The sequence below is a fragment of the Tetrao urogallus genome (genome assembly GCF_951394365.1).
Source record: "Tetrao urogallus genome assembly, chromosome: 2".
Lineage (NCBI taxonomy): Eukaryota > Metazoa > Chordata > Aves > Galliformes > Phasianidae > Tetrao > Tetrao urogallus.
The window spans coordinates 4738988-4752212 of NC_136814.1; the positions used below are offsets into that span (position 1 = coordinate 4738988).

Here is a 13225-nt window from a genome sequence, read left to right on the forward strand (position 1 = left end):
TCCGGGCCCCTCCCGGCCCCGCCGCGCCCGGGCCGGCGGCGGCGGGCGGAGGAGGGGGCTGCTGAGCGGCGGCCGCCGGAGCCAACGGGCGGCGGGGAGGGGGGCGGGCGCTGCGGGGGTGTCGGGTTAGAGCGAGGCGTGACCCAGCCGACGGGCGCCGCGCGGAGCCGGGCGGCGGGCGGGCGCGGAGCCGGGGAGCAGCGCGCGCGCGTGCGGCGGCCGTCGCTGAGGCTCGGCGTCCCCTACACCCCCGTGAGCCTGGGGAACCTGCAGCCGAAAGCCGCCGCCAGCCACAGCACCATGTACCCCGGCAACAAGCGGAAAAAGCTCTGGCGGGAGGAGAAAGGTACTGCCGCCGCCGCCGCCCTCCTCTCGCGGGGCCGCCCCATCCCGGGACGGGCTCCCGCCGCGGCCTGCGCTCTCTCCGGCGCCGTGGCCGCCTGCCGCGGGCGGGCTGCGCTGGGGGGGCCGTGCGAGCCCGTTCCCGCCGCTCCTTCTCTCCGCCGCTGGGGCCGCGCGGCGCGGGCTGACGCCGGGCACTGCGGGCGCCTCGCGGCCGGGAGCTCCTGAGGGCGGGCGCCGGGCGCTCCCGTCCCGCGCTCATCTGCGCGTGCTGTGCGTGTGTGTGCGTGTGTTATTTGGGTTACTGCGCGGGTAAAGCACGGGTGAGAAATGGTCCTTCCTTCTTGAAGGGCTCGTCGATCTTGCCCTCCCTTCCCTCCGCGTCTCTTTGAGCCCAACATCCAGCTCCAGAGCTGGCCGTCCGCTGGAGGTGTGGGACGGGCGCTGTGCGCTGACCTTGGCTTGTGGGCGTCCGCCTATCGACCCTCTGAAAGCAATGTAAATACCGACGAAGAAACCGCGGCGGCCAGGCGGGGTCTGTTGGGAGCCCCGCGCCCGGGAACCTACCGGAGACAGAGGAAAACTGAAGCACGCTCGCAGGTCCTGCTGTGAGTTCTCCTCTCATCACGCTGCTGAGTGTGTATTGCAAGTCTGGAAGGCAGGCGGCCCCTCGTAAGACAGCGTGCGTGCTGCCGGGAGCAATCCAGTGGGTATCGGTGAAGAGGAAGATGCAAGATGCACATAAGTTCATTGCTGTGCAAGTTGGCTGCTCCATTCACACCCATCCCCAGGGCAGGGAATTGCATTGCCTGTCATTTTGTCAAGCTGTCCTAGAAGTAGCATTCCCTCCAGACATCCAATTTCTACCTGGCTTTGAAATTTTCCTTTTCCAGAACAGAAGAGAGATGGTTAAACCCACCAGCACAGTGATACTATGGTCTGTGCGGCATGAAGATGTTGCTGAGCGCTTGCTGCAGCTCAGCTGCTGCTGAGGGTGCTCTGCCCAGTGAGGCGTGTGTGTGAGCACTGGGACTCGGTGTCTCCTCACACAGTGAGGCTGAACAGCACTTGCCGGTCTTCTGCTCCAGTAACTGCTTCTTGGCATTGTATTCGTGGCTTTGGCCCTGGGCCCTTCACACGAGGAAAGGGGAGAGTGCTGCTGTGTTGTTGCTGCTGCTCTCTAGCTTGCAGCTGAGCATGGCTGTTCCTGTAGAGTGTTTTCTTGGCTGGGGAGCGAAACTACAGCATCCCAACTTCTTTCTTTCCTTGCCAGGCTGTCTGTGAAAGCAAGCATTCTGCTAGGCCTATCTCTGCCATTCCTGTGTGCTCCTGGCTCCCACAGTGCTGATGGGGCTCCTGGTTCTGCTTCTCCCATGCAGACTTGGTGGTGGATCATTCTCAGCCTTTTATATTCTGTAGGGCTTCATTCTTTCAAGAAATAAAAATAAAGAAAACAACAAAAAACAGACTACTAAATACTGGCTTGAAATCCACTGATAACTACCTGGCTTTCCTTGATTACTTTCTTGGTAACTGAGAATTGATTCACTTTCTCCCAAGCTGGATCTTGTTTGGAGTTCATTGAAGCATCAGGAGCAGCATTGGTGTTGATGTCAGTCTTGCAGCACGGGACTGGTCTGCTTGTGAGCTTCTCAAGCAGGTCAGCAGGCAATGTGGATAACAGCACTTGCAACTAAAGGTGCTGGAAGCTTCTTACGGGGGGTCTGTGTGCAGCTGAAATTCTCTCTGGCAACTTGCAAGAGTGAAGCCCTATGTACTGTTCCTACAGAGGGAAAACTTGCTGTTTTAAGAGTAGGGAAATGGCTCTGTGGCATCTTCAGCAAAAGACAGCCAGACCTTCTGTGCTACTTGATCCAATGGTTTGACACATGCAAACACACTCTTGTGTTCCTCTCACATTCAGGTTTGCCTTTCTGTAGTACCTTTAACAAACACACAACACTTGGGGCGCTTGAAGATCAAGCAGGAAAGCTAAGTGTGCGTTTGCAAAGCATAATGGTGATTCTAATCACATTAGTTGTACTTTTGTACTTGTAAGCATCCAATTAAGATACCAAGCCAGAATAATGCAATAGAAATATTTTTGTTGGCTGAAGGAGAAGTCGTACTGTCGAAACATCAAAATACATTTGTTCTGATAAGGAAGCCTGTGTTCAAAGCCTGCCCCTGGTATTTTAGACTGTACTGATTACACTGTGTGAAATTAGGAAAGTTATTTTGATGGGGGGGGGAGGGGAACACTAGTATAGTGCAAGTGATTTTTCTTGAGAGCTTTGGCCTGAAAGGCAGTTTCTGTTGAACCCCCTCCCTGCTCCTTCAACTTGATAAGAAAATACCATCTCTGTGTCAGTTTGTGGTAGGAAAAGGTAAGATCCATATGTCTCTAAAACCTCTTCAGTCATCAAAGAGCACTTAGTAGTGACTAACAGGCCAAGGGAAGGTGTTAGTATGGTGATGGTAGCTCAGCGTTACTGGTTGGACGTAGCCAGGAGCTTGGTTAGCGAATGGGAGTCCTGACGTGCTTTTCATTTCTTCCCCCCTTCATACAGACGGGTGCATCTAGAACAAAGCTAGCAGTGAGCATTAGAATTGTATTTCATTACTGAGAGAGCCCATCCTGCTTGGTGGGGTGAGAAGAAGGGGATAGATCTGCAAGAACCTGGTGTCCAGCCCAGGTTGCTGGGCTGCTTTTCTCGCTTTAGTGCGCTTACAGCCACAGCTGAAGGAGAGTGAAGCTGGCAGCATCTGTCCTAAATGTACAACCTGTGAGGCTTTATTTATACCAAGTGTCTAGAAAAAAACACTGTGACCATTTCTCAGAAGAAAACCTCTCATGTGCACTTCAGTACAGTAACTAAGTGCGTCATTCTAATGCTCAAGTACAAAACTCTTAGTCTTAAGCCAGGCTGCTCATTTCAAACCCAGGTTCTATTTCACAGCGCTTCCAGTCCAATAGATTCAGATCATGCTGATCCTGGCTGCCTTTAGAAACCTGTTTAGCCAATAGAGAGCAGTGGGCTTTCCTAGCAATTGGTGTGTGCTCCAGCTTAGGGGTTTCTTTTGCTTATCCCTGGGTGACCAACAGGTAGCCTGTTGTATTTTATTTTTCTGGAGCTGCTGATTTTGGCCCAAAATGTGATTAAACACTAGTGGATGTGTTTAAAGCAAATGACTGCAGATTTCTCTGATGCTGGGAGTTATATCGTTTGCAGAACAAAACAACCAAACAGAAACACCTTTCTTATCACCACAGCCACGTAGGAAGTGATGTAAGATTTGCTTTTGCTGATTTCTATTTTTGTAGCATTTTTGCTCTGCTAATTTTGTACCATTTCCCCCCCTTTCTTTGCTGAAGCACGTGAAACTTGTTTCAGTAAAAACACATCAATTTTGATGTTCCAGTGTGGTGGCTCTGCTTGTTTTTAAAATCTGGTTTATGAATACGGAACGTGAAGAATATATTCTGATACCTGGAAACTCTATAAAATAACTATTCCCTACTCAATGAACCTGCTGTTAAATCTCTGATGCTGAGTTTAAGCGACTGGAAGAGGAGGTGCTGTAGTGATGGGGAAAGGAAATGCGTACAGCTGAGAGAGCAGTGAAGAGGCATTTCTTTTTTTTGCTGAACTGGGATATCCAGAAATAGGTGCAGGCAGTGGTTCTAAATACACTGTGTTCAGCTTCTATTATTTGTAACTCATCAAATCACCCATGCTTGTTTCTTTCAAACAGTGTTTGGTTGCCTCAAGGACACTGAATTGGTCACTACTTGGCCAATGTACAAGAACATATGAAAGCTTGCAGAACTTTTATTTATCTTTTTATCCCCCAAACAGAACGTTTGCTGAAGATGACCTTGGAAGAAAGACGCAAAGAGTACTTAAGGGGATACGTTGCACTGAAAGATATTCCAACGTGGATGGAAGAAATGAGAAGCAAGACTGAAAGTGATGGTAAGTAAAATGGGAGAATCTTATTTAATAAATTATTTTGTTGACTCAGCCTTTTCTGTTTTCTCAGTTACTTTTAAGAGCAGAAGACTCAGAATCTTTGTTAGTTACAGTGGCAGCCTTAATTGGGGTCAGGAGTGCTACACTGGGGTGGGTGGAGTAAAACAGCTGAAAAAAAACCCAAAACAACACTGGTTTCCACTGATTCCTTAAATACCTGCAGGCACAGACAGAACATTGGTACCCTTAGGTATGTGAAGTAGCAGTTCTTTGCCTCTGCATTTACCTTCTGGATAATCATCCATGCCTAATTAACTTTGTCTTAATGAACTTAGGAACTTTAATGGTGTGGGGAATCTGGGCAAAATAGTGTTGTTCTTGTAGGCTGCTGAAAAGCAGTGAGGAAGTGCATGAGTTGTGGTGGCTACTGAAAATCTAGAGACAAGATGGGATTGAATTTGAAGCCTCTGTTGAAAACAAGATTTCTTACTCATGATCCAGTCTCCTTCCTTGGGCTGAGGAGCATCAGCCTGGCCTGGATGAACTCCTCTTCTCTTAGTGTGTGCAGTGTTATCATGATGGCCAGTAGGGTTGTCGAAATACTTGCAGTGGAAGCTGTCTAGAGATGTGAACTGAACTTGCTAACATAGATAAGATATTTGAGGTCTAGATTCTGGTAAGAATTTAATTCTGTTACATTCTTTTTTCTAGTTCTCCTTCATTCACATGTGTATAAGAAGAGGGACTTCCTGGTCTGGTTTCCCCCTCCTGTTTTCTTTCTATGTTTTATCTGGGCTGTCTCTTGGGCTGTAACTATGAAATGTAACATATTCTCTGTTGCAGTCTTCTTACTGCTGCTGATACAGGAATAGATTGCTGACCCTTTTGTAACTGTTGAGGGCTAATACTGGCTGGTGTGAACAAGAACGCAGAGTGGCCTTGTGACTATAGGTGGCCGTAGCCTTCATAATAACACTCCATGTGAGATGAGGTCTGAAAATTATAATCTGTTTTTAATAAAATGGGAAAGTTGCAGTCTTTTTTTTTTTCCTTCTAAAAGCATTTCTAGTGACTTCAGAAATAAAAATACACGTCAAAAGTTGCTTAGCTTTGAAATTCCAACATGGTTCTGTTACAGCAGTATCCATAGGTCTTTGCCCTTTTATGCTAGATCTTTGCTATCTTCATAACATCAGGAATCTTTTTATCCATAAAACGAAGGCTGTGTAAAAAAAATCTAGAGATTGCATGACTTCAAAATCTGTTTAGGTCTGTGGCACGTGGGAACGTGCAGTCTGTCCATTAGTTTAAGTGGGAGACTTCTTATCCTTCCTAGGCTAAACCGTGTTTTTATTCTGACAACTCTCAGGTGTGACTTATAAAACTGCTGGATCTCATATTACATGGGCTGCTGAATGTGACAAGGTGTGGATTTATGTTGTGATTGCTGTTACATCTCACATAAGCAAAATGTCAGTGTGTAATGTGCAGCTATTGAATCACAGGGATGGTGAATTTATTTCACTGTAGGTACTCTCTGTTAGTACCCAGTACGCTGCAAAAAATGCTGGAAGGCAAAAGTTGTGCAGGAACATTACTTTTTTCTTCTCTGCTACGCAAAGATTGTGTTATAATGTTTTCAGGAGAAAATATCCTTAGTCTCTTGTTTTTTTCCAGTTGTCTTTGTTGTAAGTAAGCCATGTGAAGCAGTGAGCTCATGGAAGGCTAGGTTCTCCAAATGTTTCCGTGTTTCAGCTGATTCGCTCAGTTAAAGAAACTCTGTTAGGGAGAGTGTTACTGTATCCATTTCAAACTCTGTTTCCTTTAAATGTCAACTCAATTCTGAAGGTATCAGGAGTATGAGGGCCGGATGAAGCTCCCTGTGCTGAAATCAGCGATGACTTGAGAATGCACTGCCCAAATTCTGTTGTTTTCTCCAAGTGAAAGGTTACTTCTTGCGGTGACAAACTAAGGAGGTCTGAAGAAAAAGAACTAAAAAGAAATAATGAATGTGTGCACTTGACAAGCCAAGACAGCAACTGATGAGGAATGTGGAATAAGTTTTCTACCATTTACTTCAAACACTGTATACTGTGAATAAATGACAGATTGATTAGTAAAGCGTGGAGTGGCTGTTCAGAAAGAGCGATGGGGAGAATTCAAGACAGGAACCAAGAGCAAATAAACTGAAGCAGGTGTGATCAATCTTCTGCTGGAATACAGAGCTGTAGGAGAACAGGAGAGCCTCAGGGACAGGCCTACTACTCCCAGGTTCACCAGACTGGGAATGAAAGGTGTTCAGTACTGCACAAATTTTTGTATTGGCTTTTTCTTGGCGATATCATTGTGTGAACAACACAAAGGCTTTTATGGTACTGATTTTTCAATGTGAAAGTATTGCTGGAAAGCATTTTGAGATTCCAGTTAGTCGCATGCTTCTGTTATATGCCAGTTTAATGGGAGATTACTAATGTATCTGGAACTGCTGAAACTGAAATGATGATGAAAAAACTTCCTGCTGGGAAGGAGCCAGCCTGGCTGCCATGCTCTGTTTGGTCCTTATTGAGAAGTTTGGAGAACGCACTTTGGTTTGTGGAGGGAAGTGTTTCTGCCCCCATTCCTCCTCAACCTTTGGGTGTGAAGTGGTATTTGGAATCCTGAAGCATACCTGTAATGCTTTGTGTAAGTGCACCTTGAGGTGAGTTTTGGCAAGTCTGGATATCTTAAGAAATCACTACAACAACAAAGAATTTCTGGGAACAAAGTTAGGAAGTTGTGGAGGGCAGATGAGAGTGACTTTTTCTTAAGTGAAAATTTTGGAACAGCAAAGATGTTTAATTGGAAGTTGGAAGCAGCTGTGTGTGCTTGAGTCTGTTTAACTCTTTCCTGACTAAGCCAAGAATCTTAAATTTTTGAAGGTCTTATGGGGGCATGCATCTGGACTAGCCGTGAGAAATGAAGTTGCTGTGCATTGTGACGTGGAATGTCTTCTGATACTTTTTGATTTAGGGGAAGAAGGGTGATGTGGAATGCAGACGTGGAGTTAGTGCCTGCTGATCTGAGCGCAGGGAAGCGAGCTCTCAGGCGTGTGTGTTTCTGGAAAGACTGCGTTGGCAATGTCTCTGGGTTTTGGCAAATAACTGGCCAAGCTGGGAAGGTAGACCTCAAGGTACCGTAACTGTCCATTCTCCTTACATTGCTGTTACTGACAAGCGATCCTTTTGAATCTCAGAGCGGATAGTAAGAAGGGAAACAATCTCTTCCTCTTAAGGCTGCTTCGTAAGTGGCAGAAATTCTTTTGTTTGCTTTAACCACATTAAGAAAAGGAGAAACTGTCAAGAATGACCCTGTGATACAGGGCAAGGTAGTCTGCATGTGCTGTAATCCATCCTTCCTCCCACATCTCGTTCTCCAGCTATACCAAAGCCAGACACATCTCATCTGTTCTGTTAAGTACTTGGAAGCAGGGTTTCTTCCTGACAACTTGCAAATAATGGACTTGTTTACTGAAGCTCTGGATTTTCAGTACCTCAATTTCAATGCTATTTGTTATGTATCACCTTATGCTATATACTTGACCTGTACAGTAATGATAATTTGTGTTTTGTTGTGTTTGGTGAATAAAGAGACATAATGCAGAAGAACTAAAATCTTTTTTGGAGTTGAATACAGTAACTTATTTTTGGGTGCAGTTATTCCTGAAGATGTCTTTTTGGTTCAGTGGGGGAACTTTGGAAGAAAAAGGTTTCAAAAAAACCTTTTCCTTGAAAGCTTTTCTAAAAACTGGGGGTTTGAGAAATCTGTTGCTGCTGAGTTCTGTGTACTAATAGTAGATAAACGCTTTGTTGCGTTTCCATTCAGTAAGTGGATTTTTGGCTAATTCACAGCATGTGGCAGTCCTGTTGGGCAGTCAAGGTCTGTGGGATTCATTGGCATAGCAGTGGTGCAGAGGAGACAGGAAAAATCTTTGAATCATTATCTGAATTTGCTAAGAGTAACTATTTTTTATGAGATCAAGTCAAACAGGAAGAATACAGCAGCTTTAGAGGCTTCTTGTTGGTTTAAATGCCACGAAAGGCCCGCAGTATTTTTTGTTTTAGTGAGTCTTTGGCAATCAGATGTTTTGGCTGCTTCTGAATTTTCTTAATATGCTTCATTTTTAGAAAATGATGTGGTTCAAAATGTGCTGAAATTGATCTACTTTAACACTGAAAGTTTTATGCGTATTTTTATGAGGTTTAGATTTAATAAAAGCATCTTTGTGCTAAAAATCTGCAGATTTCTAAATATTCAGAGAGATGACAAGATTAAAGAGACAAAGCATCTGTATAAGCCACTCAGTGCTTAATGTTGAAAAGAAAATATATGATCGTATTAAACTCTATTGACCAGCATTACTTGATATTGTTAACTAATCACCAATCATACTGGGTGCTTCGGAGCTGTTTATGAAGTGAGTGCCTGTCCTGCAGGAACCATGAATCAAGGTATGGCTGTTTTTTATGCGAGTTGTCAAACAGCCTTTGGAAATCAGCCTCTACTGAAAATCTGCCTGAAGTCTACAGTGAGAAACAGCATCTCGCAAAATTATTCATCATCTTCATCATATTCATCATCTTTTCTACACAGAAAAAGAAATGGTTGTATGAGAATGCAAACAGTTCCCGAGAGCTGCTCCTCAACCGAGGGTTTCTCTGACTGTCACAGCTCTGTGAAACTAGCACACTTCAAGACCACCCCCTGCCAAGAAAACAAGTCCATCGACTGTCTTTAGAACAGACTTCTACCTGAGTGGCAGGGATGAAAGTCAATTGGGACATCTTAACGCCGTGTGACGTTTGCTATCCGTCAGTCAGTGGCAGCTGTACTTCTGCTGCTGACGCTGGTTTATGTTGGCAGTGCAGAAGGTTTTTGGCTGAGTTCCCATACAAAACCTGCATGCTTTGGTTCAGGATCTCCTGCTACTAGTTGTAGCTGTGGATGATAAATTTTAGCTTCGTTTATACTTAGTGCTCTATTTGCTTTTGTTTTCTGTTTTTGATTTTTGTTGCTCATACTGAACGTCTTACACTGGAGTCTTCAGGAGACACTGAGGTGTGTTTGGTTTGAAAGCTGTCACTTACATGCATGTGGAGGTTACTGCTTAATGCCTGCTGCTTGAACTCTATTAAAATACTAACATTTGTGGCTTCAGTGAAGATCATGATATTGAAGTAGTTCATCTGTGGAATTCCTCAATTTCCAAGCCAGTAACATGCAACAGGAGTTCCATGCAACAGGAGTGAGCAGATTTCTATGATGCATACAGCTGGAGTGGCCGCAACAGTGAAACCATATTTGCAGCAAATTAGGTAATATTAGGTAATTGTAGCAAATCAGTAATATTAGTTAACTTATTAATAATTAATATAACTGAGAACAAATTAATTGCAGTTATTGTAAAGACTTTCAGGAGCATATGTGCCCATGGTCTGACACAGGTGAGATGGTTTATGCCTGTCATTTATTTACAGCCTGTTTACAGAGGCTTCTGGAGCAATAGTGAACAACAGGGAGCTATACTGAGAGTAGAAAACTGCAGAGTGATACAAAGCTGATCTTGCTGATGCTCTGTATTTTTCTATCTTTCTAAACGCACACCTCAGGCATTCTTTTCCAAAGACAGCTTTACAATGTGTAGAGATGGGGAGAATATCCTTGTGAGCAAGTATTAAGGTAAGGTGAGAAATGGCTGTTTTTTGGGGGGGTTGGTTTGGTTTTAGTGTCAAGTTTTCCTATTTAGTTGGTGATATACCTGACATAAATAGACAAGTAATTCAAACAGTATGTTTAGTATAGCAGATGGAAAAACTGTGATGAACAGAAAGAACCAATGTGTATACAGTTGACCTTGTAGCTCCCCGGTGAGCAGCATAGATATAACCTTTATAGGATGGATTAGCTGTCAGAGCAGTAATGCCTGTGTTAGTTTTCTTCAAAGAAAAATCTTGCCTTCAGCAACTGTAAGAGATGGTTATTAAAAAGCAAGAAATCAGCTCTGTTTATATATATATAAAGAACACATAATTCAGTATGGCTAATTCTCTAAGACGATAAATCACTTGACTTTGATTAAGATGATGTCTTCTTAAGCTGTTGTTCCATAATTTATTTTTTACCAAGTTAATATCCACGCAGCATTAAGTTTATGCAGGTCCCTGATATGGTTGTTATTTTGTGATGTTTCTGTACGCAGCTGAGAACCTTATATTTTGATGTGCTAACTGTAGTTTTTCATAGGAAAGGATGCTGCTATCAGAAATAAATTAGAATCCTCACCGCAGCTCTGCAAGCTATCGGTCTCTCTTTTGAGAGTCACAATAGTGAAGATACAGAGTGAAGTTTAACACGGGTTAGCCAGGGGAAAAATCTCTAATGTTGAAGTGCTTGAGTCTTGACACAATTAATAATTCTGAAGCCTCCCATCCCATGGAATAAGAGGATCAGGTGTTCTTTGTAGCTGCTGAACACTGTATGCAGCTCAGTAAGGAGGTCCCTAAGGAAGTTTTGTCAGCAGGTAGGCTTGCTTGGATGGCAGGGAAGGATGACTTTATCAGCAGTGGTGCTGTGTGTAAGGCAGTATGTGCTGTTCCTCAGAAATTGTTGAAAATGTAGGGTTTTTGAAGTTCCAGCCTGGATTTTATTCAGTAGCTGACTTGCCTCATATTCAAGTCTAGAAAGGGAAAGAATACTATCTTCTTGAAAGACATAGCTCTTTATGTATATATCTGTTTTTTTCTCTTCAGTGGGAATTTCTTCTAATTTTTGTGCATAAGGGATGAGCTCCCTTTTGAGTGAGGCAGGTTGCAAGATCAAATCTCCAATTTCTTCTTCTGTGAAGAGAGTTCCAATAAGTCATCTAGTTTTGCCCAGTACAGTAGTATAGTTCTAGCTTTAATCTGTTATTTAGGATAGATGGTATATTGTGTCCTCACAGTCTTTTGCAGGCAGATGTGAGCTAATGTGCCAGCCTGAGGGGAGAAAACATGTTTGTGATTAGCTTGAGGCCAAAATTGAGCTGCTGACTTGTAAGCCATGACAAGGGTACTGCTGTAGATGTGGTGCTTTGTTGACTGCTTGCATGGCTTCCAGGTACCTTTGAGTACAGGCAGGACAAGCTGCTGTCCTCCTTCACAACACTGGGAGCTTCCTTTTAATTGGGCAGTAAGAGAGCAAAGACAGTGGTGCTTGCCTCCTTCACCATAGCTTAGTTGTGACAGACATTTATGAGGATACTGAACTGCTGTCTCAATGTGGCTTTGTTGCCTGGGGCCAACAACAATTAGTGCTTGCATGGGCTCAGCCTGCCAGCTGCTGCTCTATGGACGTGGGAGGCTTGCATCAGGGTCTGGAAGTGCATTGCTACCTTTGTGGTTCTTAAACTTCCCTGATAAGTTAGTAGTGTCACTAATACACTTTAAACTCATTGAGCTCACTGTTTGAATGCTATTAGCCAACTCTCATGCATTGCTGCATTTACTCCACGCACAATTAAACACATGAGTACACGTGTGTTAAAAAGCTAATTGCTGGAAACCAGATAAGCTTGACATCTCTTTTTCAGTTCACTAGAGCCAAACTGCTCAGTTCAGTAGAGCCAACTTGCTCACCACACAGAAACATCTCTAACAACCACTTCATGTTTGAACGAGCTGTTGTAATGCTTCCCCCATGAAATGGTATGTGGTTTTCCCTGGAAGCTGACATCTAGCTGATGCACCATCCTAAAATCCAGTTGGCACTGAATTTATCAACCCTGTATACAGATGTTTGCTACAATGCTTTCCCGTGCTGGAGAGAAGGCTTGGACAATCTGTTTTATTTCAAACTTTTATTCTGTACAGCTTTAAGACCACTGAAATTATGATGATGTATGGCTCCATTTCTTATGTTAATGGAAAGAGGGGAACCACACAGCAAAGCTACCAAGGCTGGCAGCTGTTGCATGCTTCCTTGTGGAAGGGAAAGTAACAAAGGGCCTTGCCCAAAGTTTCCAGCTGTTCGTGTGGGCAGGGTATTGTAGAATGCACATCCTCTGAAAGGCAAGCTTGCAGCCTCGTGCTGATGTAATCCATCCATAATGCAGACCTGAAGAGAGTATAGAACCATTCACCCATCTGCTTTGCTTTAAAACATTTCCCTGCCTTGTCTATCTCTGGCTTTTCTTACAGGGCTTTTCTATGCAATATGGGTCTTTTGGGTAGCCTCTTGGTACAGATGGGAGTAGTCTGTAAAAAGGTGTATGTAAAACCATGACAAGGTGGGGTAAGTTGCCTGTCACACTTGTGCAGCAATTGAAAAAAAGTGTAGTTCAAGCTCAGCCTGTGTTGGATTAATTTGTGTGCTTGATATTGTCCTTTGTGTGAATGAGGAACTGCTTAGAAAAAGACATAATAGGATTTAGTTCTCAGATAAACATATTGTGTGTTGTATTGCTGTCCTTTTGTGGGAATATTTAATGAATCTGAACTAACTGAAAGAAAACCTCACTTAGTGCTAAGTGTTGGGAGGATGAGCCAGGGAACCACTGACTGGGCTGCCTCACTTCTGTGCCATGGAAGGTTGTGCTACAGATCCTCCTGGGAGCTGTGCTAAGGCTCATGGAAGACAGGGAGGTGATATGGGACAGCTGTGTCAGCAGGGTGAGGGAGGGGATCTGCCCCTCTGCTCTGTGCTGTGAGACCTCACCTGGAGCACTGCGACCAGATGGGGAGTGCTCAGTACAGGAGAGACATGGAGCTGTTGGAGAGTGTGCAGAGGAGGGCCTCAAAAATGAGCCCAGGGATGGAACACCTCCCTGTGAGGACAGGCTGAGAGCTGGGCTGTGCAGCTGGAGAAGGGAAGGCTCTGGGAGACCTGAGCGTGGCTGT

General features: G+C 44.4%; 1 protein-coding gene across 1 annotated transcript in view; it reads left to right on the plus strand.

The window, feature by feature from the left end:
- Positions 1–300: 300 nt before the first annotated feature.
- The window catches only part of MACROD2 (mono-ADP ribosylhydrolase 2), a gene marked incomplete at its 5' end in the record, with an annotated part of 837700 nt that continues 824775 nt past the window's right edge, over positions 301–13225 (plus strand). Inside the window, 2 exon segments of the mRNA XM_079550710.1 lie at positions 301–346; positions 4203–4319. Coding sequence (XP_079406836.1) covers positions 301–346; positions 4203–4319 — 163 coding nt within the window.